The sequence below is a fragment of the Pezoporus wallicus genome, unplaced genomic scaffold, assembly GCF_028554395.1.
Source record: "Pezoporus wallicus isolate ANWC-B61680 ecotype Strahan unplaced genomic scaffold, APGP_CSIRO_Pwel_v1 contig_10548, whole genome shotgun sequence".
Taxonomy (NCBI): Eukaryota; Metazoa; Chordata; class Aves; order Psittaciformes; family Psittacidae; genus Pezoporus; species Pezoporus wallicus.
Window position 1 is genome coordinate 47,184 of NW_026639416.1, and position 20,644 is coordinate 67,827.

General features: G+C 56.4%; 1 protein-coding gene across 3 annotated transcripts in view; it reads left to right on the forward strand.

Annotated features, from left to right (window-relative positions):
* Positions 1-660: 660 nt before the first annotated feature.
* The window catches only part of KSR2 (kinase suppressor of ras 2), a 71,686-nt gene continuing 51,702 nt past the window's right edge, over positions 661-20,644 (forward strand). For all 3 annotated transcript variants that reach the window (XM_057414644.1, XM_057414646.1, XM_057414645.1), the window contains exons 1-3: positions 661-797; positions 1,673-1,823; positions 9,043-9,547. In XM_057414644.1, coding sequence (XP_057270627.1) covers positions 777-797; positions 1,673-1,823; positions 9,043-9,547 — 677 coding nt within the window. In that variant the 5' untranslated portion in view covers positions 661-776. The remainder of the gene's footprint in view (positions 798-1,672; positions 1,824-9,042; positions 9,548-20,644) is intronic.

Consider the following 20,644-nt stretch of genomic DNA (forward strand, 5'->3'; position numbering starts at 1 on the left):
TGTATCCCTAGGGATGGAGCCCAGTTGCTCCGTGTCAGGCTGTGGTTGCCAATGCAGCATCTTTGGCCTCACTGTGCTGGTGGGGATGGTTGGAGGAGGGATGAGACCGTTGCCAAGCACAAGGGGATTGAGGGTGATGAGGACGGTGGAGGAAGAAGGGCTGGGGCAGGTGTGGGGGGAATAAGGAGCAAAACACCTATATCCCAGCCTTGGGACTGTGTGTGCTCCCAAGGAGGGATGCTTGGGGGTCCCTTTGCATGGAGCCTGGGTGTATGTGAGGGGAGTGTGTCCCTTGGGTGCTGGGAGGGGTGGTATTTGCATCTGTGTCCCCCGTCCTCTCTGCTTTTGAGGGGGGGTGTTTGTGTGTGTGAAGGATGTGAATCCCCCAAGCAGCACCACAGCATTGGAGCACCCTGGGCTGGGGATAACGGGGCTGAGAAAGGGCTTTCTGGGGAGGGAAATGCTCCTTTTGGACACTCAGATGGATGCTAAAGGAGGCCTTGACTTCGCAGCAGGTAACAGGGGGTGTTTGAGGGCTGGATGGGCTGCGAGTGCCCCAGGAATGGGGCAGAGCCTGCGCTCACCCTCCTGCATCCCCATCCCGCTGCGGGAGCCATGGCAGGGGGGTCCCATGGGGCTTCCACCCTCTCTTCCAGAGCAAGCTGGTCAAGTACTTCAGCCGGCAGCTGTCCTGCAAGAGGAAGGTGGCCCTGCAGGAGCGCAATGCCAAGCTGGAGGGCTTCCCCCAGCTCCTGCACTGGTTCCGCATCGTCGACATGCGCAAGGAGGTGATGGAGGTGAGGGCCCTGCTGCGGCCGTGGGTACCGGGCACCTCCGGGGTGCTTCATCCAGGGGATTGTGGGGTCCTTGAGCAGAAGGGGGGAGCTTTTTCCATGATAGAGCCTGGTTTGAAGCCTTGTGCTTGGGCCTTGGTGCAGGCTGGGGCACCGGGATGGAGGAAGGAGATGGTTTCACTGCATGGAAGATGCTGCAGGTCCATGGTGGGATGCGCCTCTAGGGCCGCCCCACAGCTCTCCTCCAGTGAGGGCACCCCATTGGTGTTCCCACCGAAGGACATGGGTGCCAGGGGGACATTGTGGGTGCTGCTTCACCTTCTCAGTGGGGGCCTCCCATGTCCCTGTCACAGTGTAGTGATGGCATGGGCAGGTCACAGCTTCCTGCTGCTGCATCTGGGGCTCATGCAGGTGATGGGGGCAGCAAGGGGGTGGCACCCAGAGGTGATCCCATAGCAGCCTGGGGACAGGTCTGCACAGTGTCCCCGCATGTCCTGGTGTTGAGCTGGGTCTGGATGTGCCTGAGGCCGTGCAAAAGCTGAGGATCAAATGGTGCCCTTTGGGCTTTAGAATTACAGAATCCTTGCCTGCTTTGGGTTGGAAGGGACCTTAAAGCTCATCCAGTTCCAATCCCTGCCATGGGCAGGGACACCTCCCACTGGAGCAGGTTGTGTCCAGCCTGGCCTTGAGCACTGCCAGGGATGGGGTATTCACAAGTTCCTTGGGTTTTCCTGTAGATTGAGAGGGAAAACGAATGGTTTTGGGTCTGGGACCTAAATGGGGTTTCTCCTCTGCATGCCCTGATGTGCTGGGTTAGGGGATGCTCCAGGGGGGTTCATTCCTCCTTCCTCACCCCTGCCCCTGTTCCTCCCTGTCAGGAGATCACCCCGGGGCAGCTGAGCCTGGAGGAGCTGCTGGACATGACCGACGACCAGGTCTGTGCCACCGTGGAGAAGTTTGGGGCCAACAGTGAGGAATGCGCCCGCCTGAACGCTTCCCTCTCCTGCCTCCGCAGCGTCCACAAGTCCGGTGAGTCCGGCACCCCGGTACCCACAGCGGGTCCCCTGGAGCTGCCCCCCTCCCCGGTGCACTGGCGCTGCGGGGAGCATGGCTGCAGTGCATTGGAGGTGTTTGCAGGGTCTTCTCCATGGATTCAGAGCTCCTGCATCCCTGGGGGATGGCCGGGTACCACTGCCACAGGGGACATCGTCGCTCGGTGCATCCCTGTGGCTTGGGGATGTCTCGCCTCTCTAGGCATGAAATCATAGAGTCATGGTTTGGGTTGGAAGGGACCTTAAAGCTCCTCCAGCTCCAACTCCAACCCCTTCCACTGGAGCAGCTTGCTCCAAGCCCCTGTGTCCAACCTGCCCTTGAACACTGCCAGGGATGGGGCAGCCACAGCTTCTCTGGGCACCCTGTGCCAGCGCCTCAGCACCCTCACAGGGAAGAGCTTCTGCCTAAGAGCTCATCTCAATGGGTCACTTCTCTGCAGGGAGGTTCTGCCCCCCAGTGTTCCTTATGGGGTCCCCGTGACCCCTGTTCCTTGCAGGAGCACAGCCGGTGCCGTGGGTACCGCGGGGGTGTTGATGGCGCCGGGGGGCGCTGGTGGTGCGGGGGGTGCTGTGTGTGCGGGCTCCGTGTCCCCGGGCGGTGGCAGCAGAGCTCTGCGCTGGGGATGCTGCTGCAGCGCTACCGGATGCTGTGGATGCTCCCGCTGGAGCAGCGGCCGCGGGTCCGTGGGCAAGGGGCGAGCGGTGCCTGTGCAGGGCCTGCGCCTTGTCCCGTCCCAGCTGGGCCAAGGGGTCCCTTCCCTGGGTGGCTGTCGAGAGGTTGGGGTGAGCTGGGGGCTCCTCTTTACCTGTGATCCCAAGGAGAGGCCCAGCCTCACCCCCCCGTGTGTGATGGGGACCAGATCCTGCTGGCATCATGCTCATCCCTGCTGCTGATCCCCTGCTTTGGTGCTTGCCTGCGGGAGCGCTGCCAGCACAGGGTGCACATGGAAGGTAGCATATGGGTACGTGGGGAATGGGCATTCCCTTCTGGAGCAGATGGGGGCATGGTGAACCCCAGTTCCCAGTCTAACCCCCCCTATTGTCCTCTTACCAAGAGCTCCCCTCCTGCTCCTGGCTGGGACGATGGCCTTGGGCTGGTTTCGCTGTGGCCCCTGTGGTCTGGCAGCGAGTCTGGCCATGACCCTTCTGTGGGATGACCCCAGTCCTGGGGGTGTGGGGGCCTCAGACCCCTCTGCCTGGCTCCTGTCCCCTTGCAATGGATGCGGCTGCATCCCAGGGGCTGGGGGATGGAGGATGAGCCATGCTGGGATGCGCAGGTTCAGAGCAGCCCCTGGTGATGCGATGTGGATGCAATGAGGGGCAGCTCTTGGGGACCAGCAGCGTCTTCCCCGTTACCACTGGCACAACACGGCCCAGGTCCTGCCCAGGAGGGGACTTGGCCACATCCACCCATTGTGGTTCCTGCAGCTCCTCCGGGCATCCTCATGGCACGGTGTGGCACAATGGCAGCGCCAGCCTGCGCAGGGGGTGGTGGCAGAGGGTCCCTGTGCCGGAGCAGCGATGGCTGAACCCAGCCTGACATTTCCCATGGAGCACGAGTGCCTCCATGCTCCTTAACTCCTAAATCCAGCTCCCAGCTGTGCTCTGCCCTCCTTCCCTTTGGCATTTTCACTAAGTCTCTCTGCTATTTGAGGAAGGCCATCAGCGCTCCCTCAGCCTGCTCTTTGTTTAAACACCTTTGACTTCTAAAGACCATCGCAAACAAATCCTGCTTTGCTCTCTGTGCTGCCTGCATCCCCCTTCCTGCCCCTCCGCTTGCTCAGCCATGGGAATTCCCCCCCTGTGCTTTGGAAAACCCACGTGAGCCTTTGGAGCAGCTGCAGTGGAGATGCTGAAGCATCTTCTGCTCCTCTGGTGGCTTCAGAGCTGGGGGTACCACAGGGCTGCGGGATGCTTGCTGCTCCATTGGCGTTTTAATGGGGCAAGTAATGGGGCTGCTAGCCCCCATGGTGGGACGTGGCTTGGTGGCCCATTGGGTCCCTGCAGGAGGGAGCTTGCTGCTATCCAGGCAAAATGCCTTCCCCAGTGCTCCATTTAACTCCATCCATCACCGTGCTGTGGGCTGGGATGTGTGGGGAGGGCTCGTTTGGTCCCTCTGGCACTGCAGGGATGCTGCGGTGTCTGTTCCTGCTCTGCAGTGGTCCATGGGGTTTCCAGCTGATGGGGGTCCTGCTGGGGACAGGGAAGGGACCGGCAGGTGGGATGCAGGAGCTTCAGGGGACCAAACCTCTTTGACATTCCGGAGGGTTTGGGTGCAGAAAGCTCCATCCCGGTTGCCAGATGGTCTCCTTGTATCCCACTTGGCACCGCTGCGTGGTCCCTGTCTCTGCGCTGGTGTTTCCCTGCCTGGCAGAGCCTTTGTGTGGTCAAATGGCCCCATCTCAGCAGTCCCCCTGCTTTTTGTCATGTGGAAGAGAGGGAGCACAGCCCCTGCCCTGCTTCTGAAGGTGGTGGTCCCCCTGCCTGGCTGAGGGTGAGTTTGGGTGGTGGGATCAGATCACCCCATCCATGATGGGGCTGAGGCAGCACGGTCCAGGCATGGACCATGGACCGTGCTGCAGGGATAAGGAATGGGCAGGACAGCTGTAGTGCGTTTGCCATGTCCCTGTGCTGCAGGAACCAAGCAGGGATGGGGTGCAGCTCTGCAGTATGGGGTGTACTAAAGCAACAGTGTGCTCTTCGCGTCCTTCCATCCACTGTGTTTCAGCAGATGCTGAGCTCCACATCTCACAGCCCCTCCGTAAGCTGTCACACTCTGTGATGGACATGGGTTTTTACCTGCCTCCTATCTCCTTGTGAAGCAAGGACAGTCCTAGTCTGAAAGGATAATTAATGAACAACTTGCTGCCTCTTTAAGCCATTGTGTAATTCCTTTGCAAGTGCAGTAGTGGTCAATGTCTAGAAGCCAAGATGAGCATTAATAAAGCAGGAATGAGGTACAGGATTAACCTGTTCCATCAATCTCTATTTATTGAGTCATTAATTAGAGGCATCTGATTTCCCAGGGCCAGTTCTGCCTGGGGGTGGTCTGGGATGAAGCAGGGATGAAGCAGGATGCTGCTTCATTGCTTAAATGGGAGGAATTTTGATGGCTTGAATGATCCCCTTCCCCAAGCATCCTGGGGGCAACTCCAGCATCGGGAAAAGCCCTGGAGCACCCTTATAAACCAAAGCCGTGTTGCGCTTCTCAAACCCAGTGGCAGCCCCACATTAAAGCCCTGCTTTCTTGTGCTAACAAGTCCATACTGGGTTCTTCTGGCTGTGAAACCTTCCCCTTGGCAGGAGGATCTCGGCAGCCCAAGCATTGGTTTGGAGCTGGGAGAGGGATTAACTGAATGTTAACTTGGAGCAGAGCGGGGCTGCTGTGGATGGAGGAGCTGATGGGCTGTGAGGAAGAGCCGTGCGGGAGGACGGGCGCTGTCCCACAGGGCGCAGTGATCCAGAGTGGAACATCCATGACTTGTTCTGGCCCTGGGAGGGCTGCAGGGAGCTGGGGATGCTGCAGGGTGAGGCAAGGCCATGAGCAGCTGCTATGGGGGATGTAAAGATCCTGCCTGGTGTCTCCGTGTCCCTGTGTCTGCGGAGTGTGATGGAACAAACCTCCTCTGTATCATACAATAGAGCCTCAGCACCCTCACAGGGAAGAGCTTCTGCCTCAGAGCTCATCTCAGTCTCCCCTCTGGCAGGTTAAAGCCATTCCCCTTGGCCTGTCCCTACATCCCTTGTTCCAAGCCCCTCTCCAGCTTTCCTGCAGCCCCTTCAGGCACTGGAGCTGCTCTCAGGTCTCCCCTTCAGGAGCCTTCTCTTCTCCAGGCTGACCCAGCCCAGCTCTCTCAGCCTGGCTCCAGAGCAGAGCTGCTCCAGCCCTCGCAGCATCTCCGTGGCCTCCTCTGCACTCGCTCCAGCAGACCCATGTGTGTTGGGGCACCCAAAATATCACCAGAAAAGTCATTTTCCTCCTGTTCCACAAGAAAAAACTGCAACTTTTGCTTCCATTTCCTAAAGCAAAAAAATGCTGGGAATAATTTACTGCCCTTTAGGGAGCCGGTGGCTGTAGGGATCCGTACCCAAAGCAGCTTTTCACCCTGACTGCTCCCTGGGAGATGCTGCAGCCACTCTCTCTCCTTCGCTATAGCCAGCATCCAGATGAGCAAATGGAGATGTGCACAGAACCAGGGCAAGATCCTGCCTTGCTTTGCAGTGAGGGAAGCTCTTCCCTGTGAGGGTGCTGAGGCGCTGGCACAGGGTGCCCAGAGAAGCTGTGGCTGCCCCATCCCTGGCAGTGTTTAAGGCCAGGTTGGACACAGGGGCTTGGAGCAAGCTGCTCTAGTGGAAGGGGTCCCTTCCCGTGGCAGGGGTTGGGACTGGAGGAGCTTTAAGCTCCCTTCCACCCAAACCCAGGCTGGATTCTGGGATCTTCCATCTCTCTGCAGCTCTCTCTTTGCTGCATCCCAGCACCGTTTGCTCTCTCCTCCTCCTCCCAGGAGTTTGTTTCCTTGTTGACATTAATGGAGTGGTTCAGCGAAAGCTTCTTCCCTGGTGAAGCACAGTGGGGTGGAGGAGGCTGGGCTGAGCACGGAGGCAGCAGCAGCATCACAGACATAAGTAAAGCCAGATCTGGCCCCGACGAGCATCTCCCTTTGTGCCGGTGTCCGGGACTCAGTGGCCCATGGGGTTGGAGGGATGGTGGGCGGCTGTGGCTGATGCTCGTTTCGATATGCCCTCCATATTCCCTCTCCATACAAAACCAACAGGCTTTTAGGAGTGAACAGCACCGTTGAGGCAAGCAGGGCTTGGGGAAAACTGGGTAAAGGGGACTTTGATGCTGTGTGAGCTCTTCCCTTGCTTTTCCAGCTGGGAATCTGCTCTGGCAGAGCAGTGAGGCCTGGGGGAGCCCTGGCAGGGAGTGACATCCTAAAGCATGTAACAGGCTTTGCAGAAAGAAGAGCTTTCTGTTGTTGTATTTTCCCTTTCAAGTGCATTCTCAGTTTAAGCTTATCCCATCAAGCGGATGCCCGTTACCTGCAGCGTTCCTGGAAGCATCCGTGTGTGGAAAATGCATCTCCCAGCTTCTCCTGGGTATTTTTAACCCTTGCAATGAGTTGCTTCTGCTCTCAAGTGCATCCATTGTGCTCTGAGCCTCAAAAGGGGCAGTGGCAATGGGGGATGTGGTGGCCACAATGACCTGGTTGAGTTTTGGGTGGTGGGAAGCAGCCTTGGTCTCCTCCTTCATTAACTGCTGCTAATCACTGTTGGGGTGCTGCAGTGTTGAGTTATGCAAATCTATGCGTGTGGAGCAGCCAATGGGGAGCACCTTGATTTGCATACGTGCATGTTAGTGTGCGGGTTAATTAACCAGAGGGGTTGATGGTTTCCAAGAGGGTTTAATTAATGATGCCGTGTCCTTCCTTGCCTATGCACGGCTGGGGTTCCACCTATCTGTGTATGAAGCCATCAGCTGGGGTGGCCTCAAGGACTGGTGGCTCCAGTGGCCCTGGGGATGAGGAGGCAGCCTGGATGGGTGGCACTGGGTGCTGGTGCCTGCAAGGGTGGCCTTGCTCAGGGGGTATGGCCCCATGCAGGGCTGTGTTTGCTGGGGGTTGACAGAGAATCCCAGCCTGGTTTGGGTTGGAAGGGACCTTAAAGCTCCTCCAGCTCCAACTCCAACACCTTCCACTAGAGCAGCTTGCTCCAAGCCCCTGTGACCAACCTGGCCTTGAACACTGCCAGGGATGGGGCAGCCACAGCTTCTCTGGGCACCCTGTGCCAGCGCCTCAGCACCCTCACAGCGAAGAGCTTCTGCCTTAGATCCAACCTGAACCTCCCCTCTTTAAGCTTGAAGTGCTCCATGTTGTCACTCGCAGTGTCCCCACTGGGCTGTGCTGGTGAGGGAGGGCTTTGGTGTGTGCCCGTGGTGGGTTTGGAGATCATCTCCAGCCAAGGCTTCCCTACGGCGGGGTTTTGTCTTTAATTAATCAAAGCAAGGTGTTAACGTCCTCTTTACGAGCCTCTCGCTGAGCCAACGGGCGTTTGCAGCAGCCAGAGATGCAGCTTCACAGCGCTCGCTTTAGTTTGTGCTCTGGGAGCGCGATCCAGGAATCCTCCTTCTCCTCCTTCTCCCGCAGAGCTGCTTTTTCAACCCATTCCCAAAGCTTTCATTCCCAATGCCCTTTTCCTCCTGAGCTTGAAAGGAAACATTCCCCTTGAAAAGGCTGCGAAAGGGCCAGGCAGCTCCTGATCAAAGAGGGGATGGGGAAGGAGGCTTTTTGGATTAGAGCAATTAGGTTTGTGCCGGTGTTCCTGGCAGAGGTGATCAAAAGGTGTTGGAGAAGAGACCTTGCGTTGGGTCTATCACTTTGGTGCTCTGAGCTTGCTGCCACCAGGCCTTTGCTGGAGGGATCAGTAATTAGCTGTGGAGAGGAGCCCCACTTAATTACAGTCGCCCTCCTTGATGCAAATGGCACAACTGGGTAGCACAGGGCAGAGGTTTGCAGGAGCGAGATGGGAGCATCAGCCTGGGCAATGGGTGTCGCATCCCTACAGCTTGTTTGGGGGGTGGGGGGGTGGGAAGGGGTGACAAGTGGGGTGCTCAGAAGGTGGGCAAAGCACCTCTGTAACACTTGTAAAGGACCTGCTTGGGTTTGTATGTACATAACAGGAAGAAGCTTTCTTATAGAATCATGGAAGTGTTGGAAGGGACCTTAAAGCTCCTCCAGCTCCAATCCCTGCCACGGGCAGGGACCCCTTCCACTGGAGCAGCTTGCTCCAAGCCCCTGTGTCCAACCTGCCCTTGAACACTGCCAGGGATGGGGCAGCCACAGCTTCTCTGGGCACCCTGTGCCAGCGCCTCAGCACCCTCACAGGGAAGAGCTTCCTTATATCTAACCTAAATCTCCCCTGTTTCAGTCTGAACCCATCACCCCTTGTCCCATCACTCCAGTCCCTGATGAAGAGTCCCTCTCTGCATCCTTGTAGCCCCCTTCAGACACTGGAAGCTGCTCTGAGGTCTCCACGCAGCTTCTCTTCTCCAGGCTGAACAGCCCCAATGTTCTCACCCTGGCTCCACACAGGAGCTGCTCCAGCCCCTTCTTGCTGGCACTTGGGATGCACCGCTGGGTTGGGGACTCGTTTTGCTGTCCCCTCCCCCATAACCCCCCCTCTGTGCTCTATTGCAGGTGGCAGCCTCTCCAAGCAGGACTGGACCATCCAGTGGCCCACGACGGAGCCGGGGAAGGAGAACAGCCCGGGGTGCCCGGCGGAGCCGGCGCAGTGGGGCAGGACTCACCTGGTGCCGAGCCCCAAGGCGCAAGCCAAGTGCGGGCAGCACCACTGCCACGCGGGCTCTCCGCACGGGCCCATGTACACCCACGTGGACCGCTTGACCGTCGAGGGTCACCCTGGGCTCTGCCCGCCCGTGGAGTCGGGGCACCGGTCCCTGCCGCCATCGCCGCGGCAGCGCCACGCGGCTCACCCCCCCCCGCGCACCCCCAACATCGTCACCACCATGACCCCCCCGGGGACGCCGCCGCTGCGCCGCAGGAACAAGCTGAAGCCCCCCGGGACGCCGCCGCCGTCCTCGCGGAAGCTGATCCACCTCCTGCCCGGCTTCACCGCGCTGCACCGCAGCAAGTCCCACGAGTTCCAGCTGGGGCACCGCGTGGACGAGGCGCACACCCCCAAGTAAGCGGGAGGGCCCCCGGGGGGTGTGGGGGGTGATGAGCCCCATCCCAGAGCCTTCCGAATGGGTCCTGGGTCATGGAATGGGTTGGGGTAGGAAGGACCTTAAGGTCATCCAGTTCCAACCCCCTGCCATGGGCAGGGACACCTCACACTGAACCATGGCACCCAAGGCTCTGTCCAACCTGGCCTTGAACACCTCCAGGGATGGAGCATTCACAACCTCCCTGGGCAACCCATTCCAGTGCCTCACCACCCTCACAGTAAACTTCTTCCTAATCTCCAACCTGAACTTCCCCTGTTCCAGTCTGAACCCATCACCCCTTGTCCTGTCACTCCAGTCCCTAATGAAGAGTCCCTCCCCAGCATCCCTGTAGCCCCCTTCAGACACTGGAAGCTGCTCTGAGGTCTCCTGCAGCTTCTCTTCTCCAAGCTGAACAGCCCCAATGTTCTCAGCCTGACTCCATACAGGAGCTGCTTCAGCCTCTGCTCATCCCCGTGGCCTCCTCTGGGCTTGCTCCAACAGTCCTTCTTACCAGTACTGAATGCAACACCTTATTTTCACCTTAGAGGTAGAAAAGCCCTTTGCAGCTCAAAGTAGACACCACCCCAGTGGGGATGCTGTTGGGATGGTGGCTACTTTGCTCCCTGGGAACGTGTGGTGGATGGGGAGCACCAAGGGGCTCCAGGGCTCATGGAGCATGGCATGGGGTGGGCTGGGTGGTGGGATTTTGATACTGCAGCGTGGGGTGTAAGAACTGAGTGTGGATTTGAGCGTGTTCAAGAGGGACTCTTCATCAGGGACTGCAGTGATAGGACAAGGGGTGATGGGTTCAGACTGAAACAGGGGAGATTTAGGCTGGATCTAAGGTAGAAGTTCTCCACTATGAGGGTGCTGAGGCGCTGGCGCAGGGTGCCCGGAGAAGTGCTCTTGAGCTCCTGCAGAAGGCTTCCCATTCTCTGCCCATCCTTTCCCACTGCTCTTGCTCTGCGGCTCCGGCACCGGCAGAGGCTGCTGCAGTGCAGGGAAAGGGCTCCCAGCACCGAGGAGCTGCATCTCCATCCCCTGTGAGTGGTGCAGAAAGCCCTGGTGCTGCCTCGGCGCGGGGTGGCAGAGGGGAGCGATGCTCACCCCGGGGCATCCTCTCCTCTCCTCTCCGCAAGGATGCGTTGGGATGGAGCCTGGCTGGTCCAGGCTCCCAAAGCAGGAGCTCCAGGGCAGGCCCTGCTGCCAGACCCTGGTCTGCCCCAGCTTGAGCAGGAGGAGACCAGAGCAGGTTTGGAATGGGCTTGGGGTGGCCGCAGCATCCTGGTGTCACTTGTTCCCCCATTGAGTCCCTAAGGCTGCAGCATCCCCCGGGCTGTGGTTGCTGCACTAAATGGGGTGTTTGTTAGATGGGGAGGGTGGTTGCTGGTCTGGCCTGTGACCTGTTGGTGTCTAAAGGCTTTTAGAAGTGAATTTGTTCCATCTGCTCAATGCCTCCTGTCAGGCCGGCCTCCGCCTCATGCTTAGGCACTGGGAAGCTGTATTTACTTTGGTCCATCCCGGTGAGCATCCCCACGTTTGCAGGAGCAGCCCATCTCCTCATACTTACATTTGTGTTCCAGCATCCGATCCAAGCCCTACCCTCATTAACGGAGTGGGTATCTCCAAGGGCAAAGCCTTCCCTTGCTTCCCCACAGCCATTTGATCCCCAGCATGGTCATCACATGCTCCAGCTCACCCTGGTGTGGGTCTGGGTGAGGTTTGGACACAGATGTCTGGATCTTACTCCAGCAAAACCCCTTTGGTTGCTGATTCCCCAAGCCAGGCAGCAAACTGCTCTAGTGGAAGGTGTCCATGCCCATGGCAGGGGTTGGAACTGGAGGAGCTTTAAGGTCCTTCCAACCCGAACCATGGTTCTTTTGGTCCCTGTCTGTGTCCGGTGTCTCTGGTGCTCCCCTTCCTGGTGGTGTTGGACAACTTTAATTCACGGGTAATGAATTAATAGAGGGAAGAGAGAGCTGATGCTAACAGTGCTCCCCTGTGCATACGACTGGGGGTTCATCCTGTCTGTGTGGGGGTCCCAAGCTCCAGAAAGCCACTTGGAGAACAGGAAAGGTGAGTTTTCCCTAATGGCACTTCATGGGGTTTCAGGGGACAACCGCTAAATCACAGTTGCTAATCCCATTAGTGCTTTGGGAGAATAATTAGTGCATTAAAGAGGCAGCTGCTTCTCTTCCTCCTTTTCCCCAGCAGAGGTGTGCTCAAGTTTAGCTGTTCATCAGCCTGGATGTGATGGGTAGCACAGAGAAAAAGTGCTTTTGGGGCTGCTATCAGTTAATTCTTGTTCTGTGGCTGTGTCTGTGCAATGCACCTGTATTTTGGGGTGGGTTTGATTCTTTTTAGCGTCATAACTGCGGTGTCTGGGTCCTCCATGCTCTCTGTAAGAGGGAGGCTTCATCCTGACCTCAGACACGAAACGGGGCTCATCCCTGAGTTATGATTTCAGGTCTTCTCCCATCAAGCCCTTCTGGTTTTAGCTGTTCCAGTGGGCTCTTGGCTTGCTTTGGATCATGGTTTTCTGTTCTCTGTTTGTAGCCCGGCATGGAAATGGGGCTAGACCTGGAGAGCTGATGGTGTGGGGACACTGCTGGGGACCCCAAGTGTGCGTGGGCATCTCCTGGGGTGATTTTGGGTCTCGATTTGCCCCCATTCCTGCCTCTCTGCAGACTGGCCCCTGGTGGGACCCGTCTGAAACCCTCAGGAGGGAGGCTGGTGTCCCCCGAGGCTGATGTACCTGGTGAGCCCCATCTCAGGATGGTTGGAAATGGGCTCTGGGGAGCCAGGGATGCCCTTGGCAATAGCAAGGAGCTCTGTCCCCATGAGCTGTGGGTCAGTATTGATGGAGGGCAGCTCTCAGGGTGCTGTGGGGCTGCCCCACAGGTTATTCCATCTCAGTGCAGGCACTGAAGTAAAGCACCACCATGTACTTGTGAGAGCAACAGCGACTGAGTTCTCTCTGGAGCAAAAGGCCACCAGGTACCACTTGATTCTTGATGCCAGCTCCTCAGTTTGCTTGTATTTTGTGGTTTGGAGCTTATTTCTAGGGTTTAATCCATTGCTTTTGTGTGCCAAGACCTTCTGAAGCAGGGGTTAAGGGTTTTGGAGCTTCCAGACTCAGATTTTCCTGCATGGAGCCTCCAGCTGTTGACCGTAACTCTGGCGTATGGAACATTACTCCTAAAAAGATCCCCTGGCTTCCATAAAGCCCCAATCCAGAAACATCCTGGGAATGGCCTTGCAAGGGAAACAAAACATTTAGAGTGCTTGAGAATTTAACGCCCATTTACTACCTGCTGAATTCCACGGCCCATTTCAGTCCTTCATGGGTAGTTAATGGTTATCCATCAGCAAGAAGGCAGGAGAAAAACCCAGCTGAGTGCAAGGGCTGAAGAGGACCTCAGCTGGGGAGTAAAAGCCAAGCTGGTGAAGGGTGAGCCCAAGAGTGTGCGTTAACCCTTGAAGGGGGTGTGTAAAACAGCCTCTGGAGGGGAGATCTGCCCCAGCGTAGGGGGGTGCTTGGGTCCTCTCCATCCTTAGAGCCGTATAAAGGGGAGCTGAGCCAGAAACCTCATCGCCTTCCCAGCTGCGGTTCCTTTGGCCACGCTGGTGTCTGGCCAAGCTCCGTGGCTTCCAAGGAGCAGCCTCTGGGGATCAGATGGGAGGGAGGAGCAGAGCAGGTCCACAGTGGGTTAAAGCAGCGTGACCTGGCCGAGCTGAGCCCCAGGGGATGCTGGGCTCTCCCCAGGCTCTGTGGGTGCTGTACCCAGGGCAGGTTTGGGCTGGGAGGAGGCTCCTGCAGCTCAAGGCAGCTTTGGTCTGGGTGTGTTTTCAATGAAGATTCTTTATCCTGTATCATCGCAACCCCATCCGAGGCGTGGGTGCACGTAGGGTTGGGTGCTCTGGTGCCGAAGTCTTGTTTATCCGAAGCCATGCAATGGTGCCTCATTGATCCTGAGGGTGTATCCTGGTCAGGTCTTCTCCCAGTGCCTAAAGGGGCTGCAGGAAAGCTGGAGAGGGGCTTGGGACAAGGGATGTAGGGACAGGCCAAGGGGAATGGCTTTAACCTGCCAGAGGGGAGACTGAGCTGAGCTCTGAGGCAGAAGCTCTTCCCTGTGAGGGTGCTGAGGCGCTGGCACAGGGTGCCCAGAGAAGCTGTGGCTGCCCCATCCCTGGCAGTGTTCAAGGGCAGGTTGGACACAGGGGCTTGGAGCAAGCTGCTCTAGTGGAAGGTGTTGGAGTTGGAGCTGGAGGAGCTTTAAGGTCCCTTCCAACCAAAGCCAGGCTGAGATTCCTATCATACCCTGAATGGATGAAGTCAGATGTGACGTTCGCATCTGCTCTGGTGATAGAGCACTTATCCGCTTCCTTATTTTCCTCTTGTATTATTTCCAGCTTTAACTCGAAGCTTAGTGTATTGTGGGTGGTTTTCCCCCTCCCGTGTAGCAGAAAACCCCCTGAGAAACAGGACATCTCCTGCAGCACTTGGTCAAGTCCGGTGTAAGATCCTACTTGGGGCCTCGAGGCATGGAGGTAAAACTGAGTCACAGACTTATAGAAACCCGGGACCAAGTTCGTCTTTAGCACACCAAGCAGCCTGCGGTTGCACTGTCCCTAGAGTTAGCAATCTAAGCTGGAGTTCAATGCTACTGAGAGATGGGTCATTGATTCTGCTGCTCTGCAACCTTTATAATAGTGATGTTTTCCCTTGCATCGATGCCAATCAACTCTTCTACCAGGTAGATCAATTATTTGCTATTCCACACGGCCTGGATTTGAAAGAGCAGCATTGAGATGGATCTCGTGCTTGGCGCGTCTGACATTTCCCAGCCTTGGAGAGGCAAGTGGGCTCCTGGCATTGGGGATGAGCAAGGGATTGATGTTTGCAGAGCAGGTGGGTGCAGCAAGCCACTACCAACATGTGCAAATAACCCATCTGCAGCCCTGTGTTATTCATCCTCCAAAACGCAGAGACCCGCTTGGTACATCTGCAACGGGGAGAGCATTGAAGTGAGGGAATTTGAATAGCAAACCAAGCAGCATCTCTGTGTGTTTGCAAATCATCTTTGTGATGCATCTCGGGGCCTTTGGTGAGTCAGGGCTGTGGAGCTCTGCACAGGTCCTGGCTTGCCTCCAGCTCTCTCAAAGTACGGTCTGCACACCCCGGCTTGACAGTGATGGGTAGGCTCCGTAACCAACTGGCGCTCTGCTGCCATTATCCCACTGCTCTGGGCTGCAGCTCTCCTTAGCTATGCCATTAATGTTAATTACTGCTGTGGCATCCCATCAAGAGCAGCTTTAACGTGCTTGGAGGAGAAACTTCTCACCGTGGCCTTTAGTGAGAAGCTGAGCTTCCTTTTGCTGCTTTGGCAACAGAGAGTGTGGTGATGAGCTGAGGTAAGGATTAAGAGCATGAGGTGGGAGGTGGCAGAGCTCTCCTGCTGCTGGCACTGCTGCCTCCATGGTGTCCATGCTGGAGGGGAGGGCAAGTGCTGTGGGCAATGGCCCAGGGTGGTGAATAGGAAAGGCATTGTGGTGAATGTGGTGAATAGGAAAGGCATTGTGGTGAATGTGGTGAATAGGAAAGGCATTGTGGTGAATGTGGTGAATAGGAAAGGCATTGTGGTGAATGTGGTGAATAGGAAAGGCATTGCCCGCTCTCGGTCGTGGTACAACCAGGAGGACACGCTCCAGCTCTTCACAGTTCTCTCTCCCAGTTGCAGCTATGCAGGAAGGACATGAAGCAGCTCCTCTGTCCTTTTCTTTGTGGTCCAAGAGGTTGGTGAGCTCATTTCATCACCATCCTACAAGTCCCCATTGACCCATTGCTGCGGCCCAAGCACGTGGCGGGTTGGCCAAGTGCTTTGGTGGCTTCCTTGGTGATGATGAAGTGAAATACACGCAGGCAGGGAGAGCAGGCTTCCCCAGAAGCCATGGGACTGCTCCTGCTTCTCCTTTTCAATGAAAGAGCTGCCCAAGCCCACCGCACATCAGCAACCTGAGACCCAGAGGCAGGCTGTAAGCAAGGCACAGGGCAAAGATTGCCCCAAGTCTCTTCCGAGATGCAGGCTTGCAGAGGTGTAGTTAGGGTGATGCACCTCCAGCTCGGGGCTTTCCTCCAAAACCAGCTCCAAGTGCTCGTGCAGGTGCCTGGGCCACACTGTGTGTTACTCTGCTCATGTTAATGCCAGGGGTGTAGGCAAAGTGCTTGAGCTGATCACATCCTTTTCCGTAGCTGGGTTTTGCAAGCATGAAGGTGGTGATGGCTGGGGAATGGGGTCTAATACCAATGGAGAACTCTGGTCTTCAGCCCTCCCATTAGGACAGGCTGGGAGCTGGGGTTGTTCAGCCTGGAGAAGAGAAGGCTCCAGGGAGACGGTGCTGCAGCCTTTCAGTACTTAAAGGGGGCTTATGGGAAAGGTGGGGACAGACTTTTCAATAGGGCCTGTAGTGGGTAAAGGTTTTAAAGTAAAAGAGGGAGATTTAGAGGAGGTGTAAGGAAGAAATTCTTTATGATGAGGGTGCTGAGGCGCTGGCACAGGGTGCCCAGAGAAGCTGTGGCTGCCCCATCCCTGGCAGTGTTCAAGGCCAGGTTGGACACAGGGGCTTGGAGCAAGCTGCTCTAGTGGAAGGGGTCCCTGCCCATGGCAGGGGTTGGAGCTGGAGGAGCTTTAAGGTCCCTTCCCCATTCCCCCCTTCCAGGGGATGGATGGGGAAACTCGGTGCAAACAAGGAACACCCAAGACTGACCTGGTGCAGAAGTGGCTAAAGAAGACTCAATCTCAGCATCCTTAGTTGCCCATAGCCAGTGTTGCTCATCCCCAGTGCCCTTGTGTGTCCCTCAAAGAAACAGAACAGTGGAAAGGAAGAAAACAGAAGGGGCTTAATGAGAAACAGGATCCTGCTTCAGGATCCTGGCAATTAGCTCCTGGAGCAACTTCCACACTGCAGCCTGTGTCTATCCATGCGCTGCTCCTGCTGCCCTCCTGCAGCAGCATCTCATCGGCACACGAGTGCTGGGAGAGGGGAAAGAAAACCCCTGCTTGGCTCAAGCTCCCTTCAAAGAGTTTCCCAGCTCTATAATTTGCAGCTGTAATAAAAAGTTCTGCTTTGTGCTAGGAAAAGGGAATAATAGATCAGTAGGACTCGAACGTTAAAGTGCAGCCATCCAGGGAAGTGGGGACAGGCACTTGGATAAATATTTAACTGTTGAGGCTTTGATATGAAACTCCTGCTTTTCCTCTGGCTGGAGGAGGAGGAGGAGGTTTGTTGCCTCTTACAGTAATGGGGAGGATAAATGTAACATCTGGTGGCTATTCTCATTATACGATATCAAGCAAGTATTGCACAGAGCTTGTGCAGGCCTGGGTGTAGAAGGAAGAAATTTCTTCTCTTCAGATAGGTTCAAATAATCCCCTGGCTTTAACTCTGTGTTTGCCTTGACCACTGGTTATGCTGAAGCAGCTGGTGCTGTCCTGGCTACTCAGGGAGAGATGCTTAGTGGCAATGGGTGTAGATGCTGTTACGTTGGTTTTCATGCATGAAAAGTGATCCAGTGCCTCCTTTTCTGACTGTGGTGGCTCCAGCCATGGTGGTTTTGGTCCGAACTCCTCAAGGTTTGGAGGCAAGAAGAGAAGGCTCCTTAAGGAGAGACCTCAGAGCAGCTCCAGTGCCTAAAGGGGCTGCAGGAAACCTGGAGAGGGGCTTTGGACAAGGGCCTATAGAGACAGGACAAGGGGAATGGCTTTAACCTGCCAGAGGGGAGGTTCCTGTTCCCATCCACGTATTCCACCTTCTACTCTCCCATTGTACCCTGTTCTTCCAGCCTGTGACATCCCAGCTGCTTTTGCACAGCAAAACTCCGTGCCTCCTCACCAGGTACCTTTCTGTCTGGGACCCTAGAGCATCCTCACCATTCCCGCATCCCTCCTCACACCACAATTCCCCATCAATCCCCGCCCTCCCACCGGTCTTCCATGCCCGTAGAGCCTCGCTGGAGCTGAAAGGAGTGACGGGCCCTTTGTCCTGGGTGTCTGCTCCTGTTTTTCACGGCCTCTTGAAACCCTCTATTTGTTTCCCGCAGCCGGTGCTGAGCGTTTGAGTGATGGCACAGAGCAGGCGGGGATGCGCCATCCAGCCTGGATTGGCACCTGAAGGGATTTGCATTAAGTGCTTCAAACTCGCGGGGCTTTTATTTCCCCTCCTTTTCCCTAAAGCCTCCATCATATATTTAGCAGATCCTTGCATGAAATCACCTCTCTAATAGTTGGCTTTTACCTCTCGGAGCATGGAATCGCTCCCAAATAACGGTGTTTTATTTGCCCGAGCATCCGTGTCAGGCTGGGGCAGAAAATAGCCCTGATGCTCCTGTGACCCCTGGTTTTAGGGGGCTGGGGTGCAGGGTGCTGTGTCTGATGTCCCTGCTGAGAGATGCATGAGGAAGACATGGATTAAAGTAAGGGTGGTTTTGGCCCTGCGGAGGGTTAGGGGATGGTGAGAGGTAACGTTAAGCAGGTTGACTGAGGATGTCAGTGAGGGTCTGTGGGTCCAGGAGCAGCTGTGAGGCTTGTGATGTAGGAACCAGTGAGCTTGGAAAAGGTCTGCAGAGCTGAAGGCTGTGTGGGGCAGGATCCAGCCCCGTTTTCCCAGTGGGAAGCCTGGAATCCCTGCAGCAAGGGCTGCTTGGTGCTGGCAGAGCACCAGGGGCTGCCTGGCTTCACAGCCTCCTGCAGTGGGGCTGGGGCTGGGATGAGCATGGAGAAGGGACCTGAGGCTCCTGGAGTGTCCAAAAGGAATAGCCGGGATGTTCAGAGTTGGGATCTGCTCTGAATCTGTCCAGAAAGGAGCCACTGGGGCGGTGGTGGCACTTTCCCTGCCACCCCTGCATGATTCTGGGGGTGCTTCAAGCCTAGAGATGGGCTGTGTGTGGTCCGCTTTGCTCCCCACAAACCCTTTAAAGCCAGAATGAGCCCTCACTGGTACAGAACTGACTCCCCATGTCCCTGACTGGCGTTTTGCTCCCTTCCTCGGCTGGGTTGGTCTCATTTCAATGGTTGCCCAACTGTGACTGGAGGAAAATGGTCCTTCCCGCGGGCTGGGAGGTATCGGCACCATCTAAATAGCTCCTTACCGCAGCCCCGAGCTTTGCCAAGCCTTTTCCCTTCTGCTGCATTTGCTTCTCCATCAGCATTCCTGTGTAATCACCGGGATGTTTTAAGCAGCGCTTACTTCCCCCTTCCAGAGCCAAGCAGTGAGAACTTCCCAGCGTCTGGAGAGGTGTGAAATGGTCCTTAATGGGGGGATTAGTGCTGCCAACCCCCCCTCTTCCCCCCGAGCAGCCAAGCGAGCCCGGTTTGCATCCTGCAAGCACCCCGGACTTCGCTGCTCCCTCCCCATCCGTCTGGGGTTGCAGGGCTGAGGTTTCCATCAGTGTGCCCCCTCTTCAGTAGGGGGGTCTGCTGCAGTGTAGAGGGTTTATCCCTATGGAGAACTGACTTAAGCTGATGTTTTTCCTTGTTTTGAAGTAAGAACCCCCCTGTTTTGCTTCTGCTGCCCTCGGTGGGTTTGGGAGCGTGTGTGTGGGGTGATTCCCAGCGGGGCCTGGAATGGGATGCAGGGTATGGGGACTCGGGGGGGGAAGGGGGGGTTAGGCTGGCAGAACCACGATGCATTTCCAGCACTCACTTTTCCCCCCACCCCGTGGGATTTACACCCCTGTCTGCACTCACCACCTCAAAAGTGAGACACAGAGAAAGCCTGATTCGGGAGTGGCTTGTGGAGGAGAGGCTTTTGCAGCAGGGCTGGGATGCTGCAGCCCTAAGTGTGGTGGCCTCATCCTGCACCATCCTGGTAGTCACCAGCCAAAGCGCATCCCTCTGATAGCCAGAAGGGCTTTGAGCTTTACTGAAAGTCCTGTTGGGAGGTGATGGGGTGTCTCATCCCTCTCCTGGTGCTCCTTCTGTGGGCTGAGAATAGCACGGGGTGGGCTGAATGGTTGGACTCAACGTTCTCAAAGGTCTTTTCCAACTTGAATGATTCCATGAAACAGCATTCCCCAAAACCGCTGCCGGTGTGAGGCCGAGGGGAACCATCCCAGTTTCACACTGGGATGCTGCAGTGCAGATGGGTGATGTAGGAGGCCGGTGAGGAGCAGGCTGTGATGTATCCCCCTTGCCAATGCATCAAGTTCCTATGGATGCCCTCACTCCGCACGGCTGCTCTGAAGCCCATGCAGCGAGGGCACTGTTTGACCCTGGTTTTGCACAAGCAACCCCAAACTGGACTTGGTTTGCATGGCAGGGAGGGGTTTGCTCTGTGTCCTGTTGCACCCTGGGTGCCTTGTTCCCATATTGGTTGTTGTGGCCTTGGGGCTGCTTTGGAGCATCCAAGAGAGGATTGCAGAGGAACCGCGTCACCTCTTGGATGTCTTTGTAGCTTGTTTGTGCTGGCAGGGCTTGTGCTGCTCCAATGCTGGGTTATTTGCTGCTCCTGCCTTCTTCCCCATTGCCTTTGCTAGAGGATGGGGCGGAGGATTGCTCCCTGCAACCATGCACGGTGTTGGGACACCCACTGCCCACATCCTCTACACCCCAGCCAAGGGCTTGCCCATGGACCAGGGAAGAGGGGTCAAGGCCATTGAGTGGCCAACCCTCAGCTGGTTGGCTCATGGGGGTTGTGTGTATTTCTGAATTCATTTTTCATTCCTGAAGGAATAGGGAGAGAGAAAGATCCCTCCAAAATCAGTCATCCTTCCGAACAACGAGAGCTCTCACAGCCCTGCTTGGCGCGGAAATGATGCTCGTGGTAAATATTTGCTCTGGAACTGATTTATGGGTGGGAAAAATGGAATTAGTGGCTAATCAGTGCGTTTCAGGAAGCGCTATAGGATGGGTGCTGGGGCCGAGCTGGGGCCATGCATGTGCTGGGGGAGATGCTGTGGTCATGGCACTGGGATGGAATCAAGTGACAGTGATGGAGGGGTTGGTCTGGCTCTGGGGCTTCTTCTCACAATGGTGGCTGGCAGGTTTGCTATAAGGACTTGGGGTTTAGGACTTAGA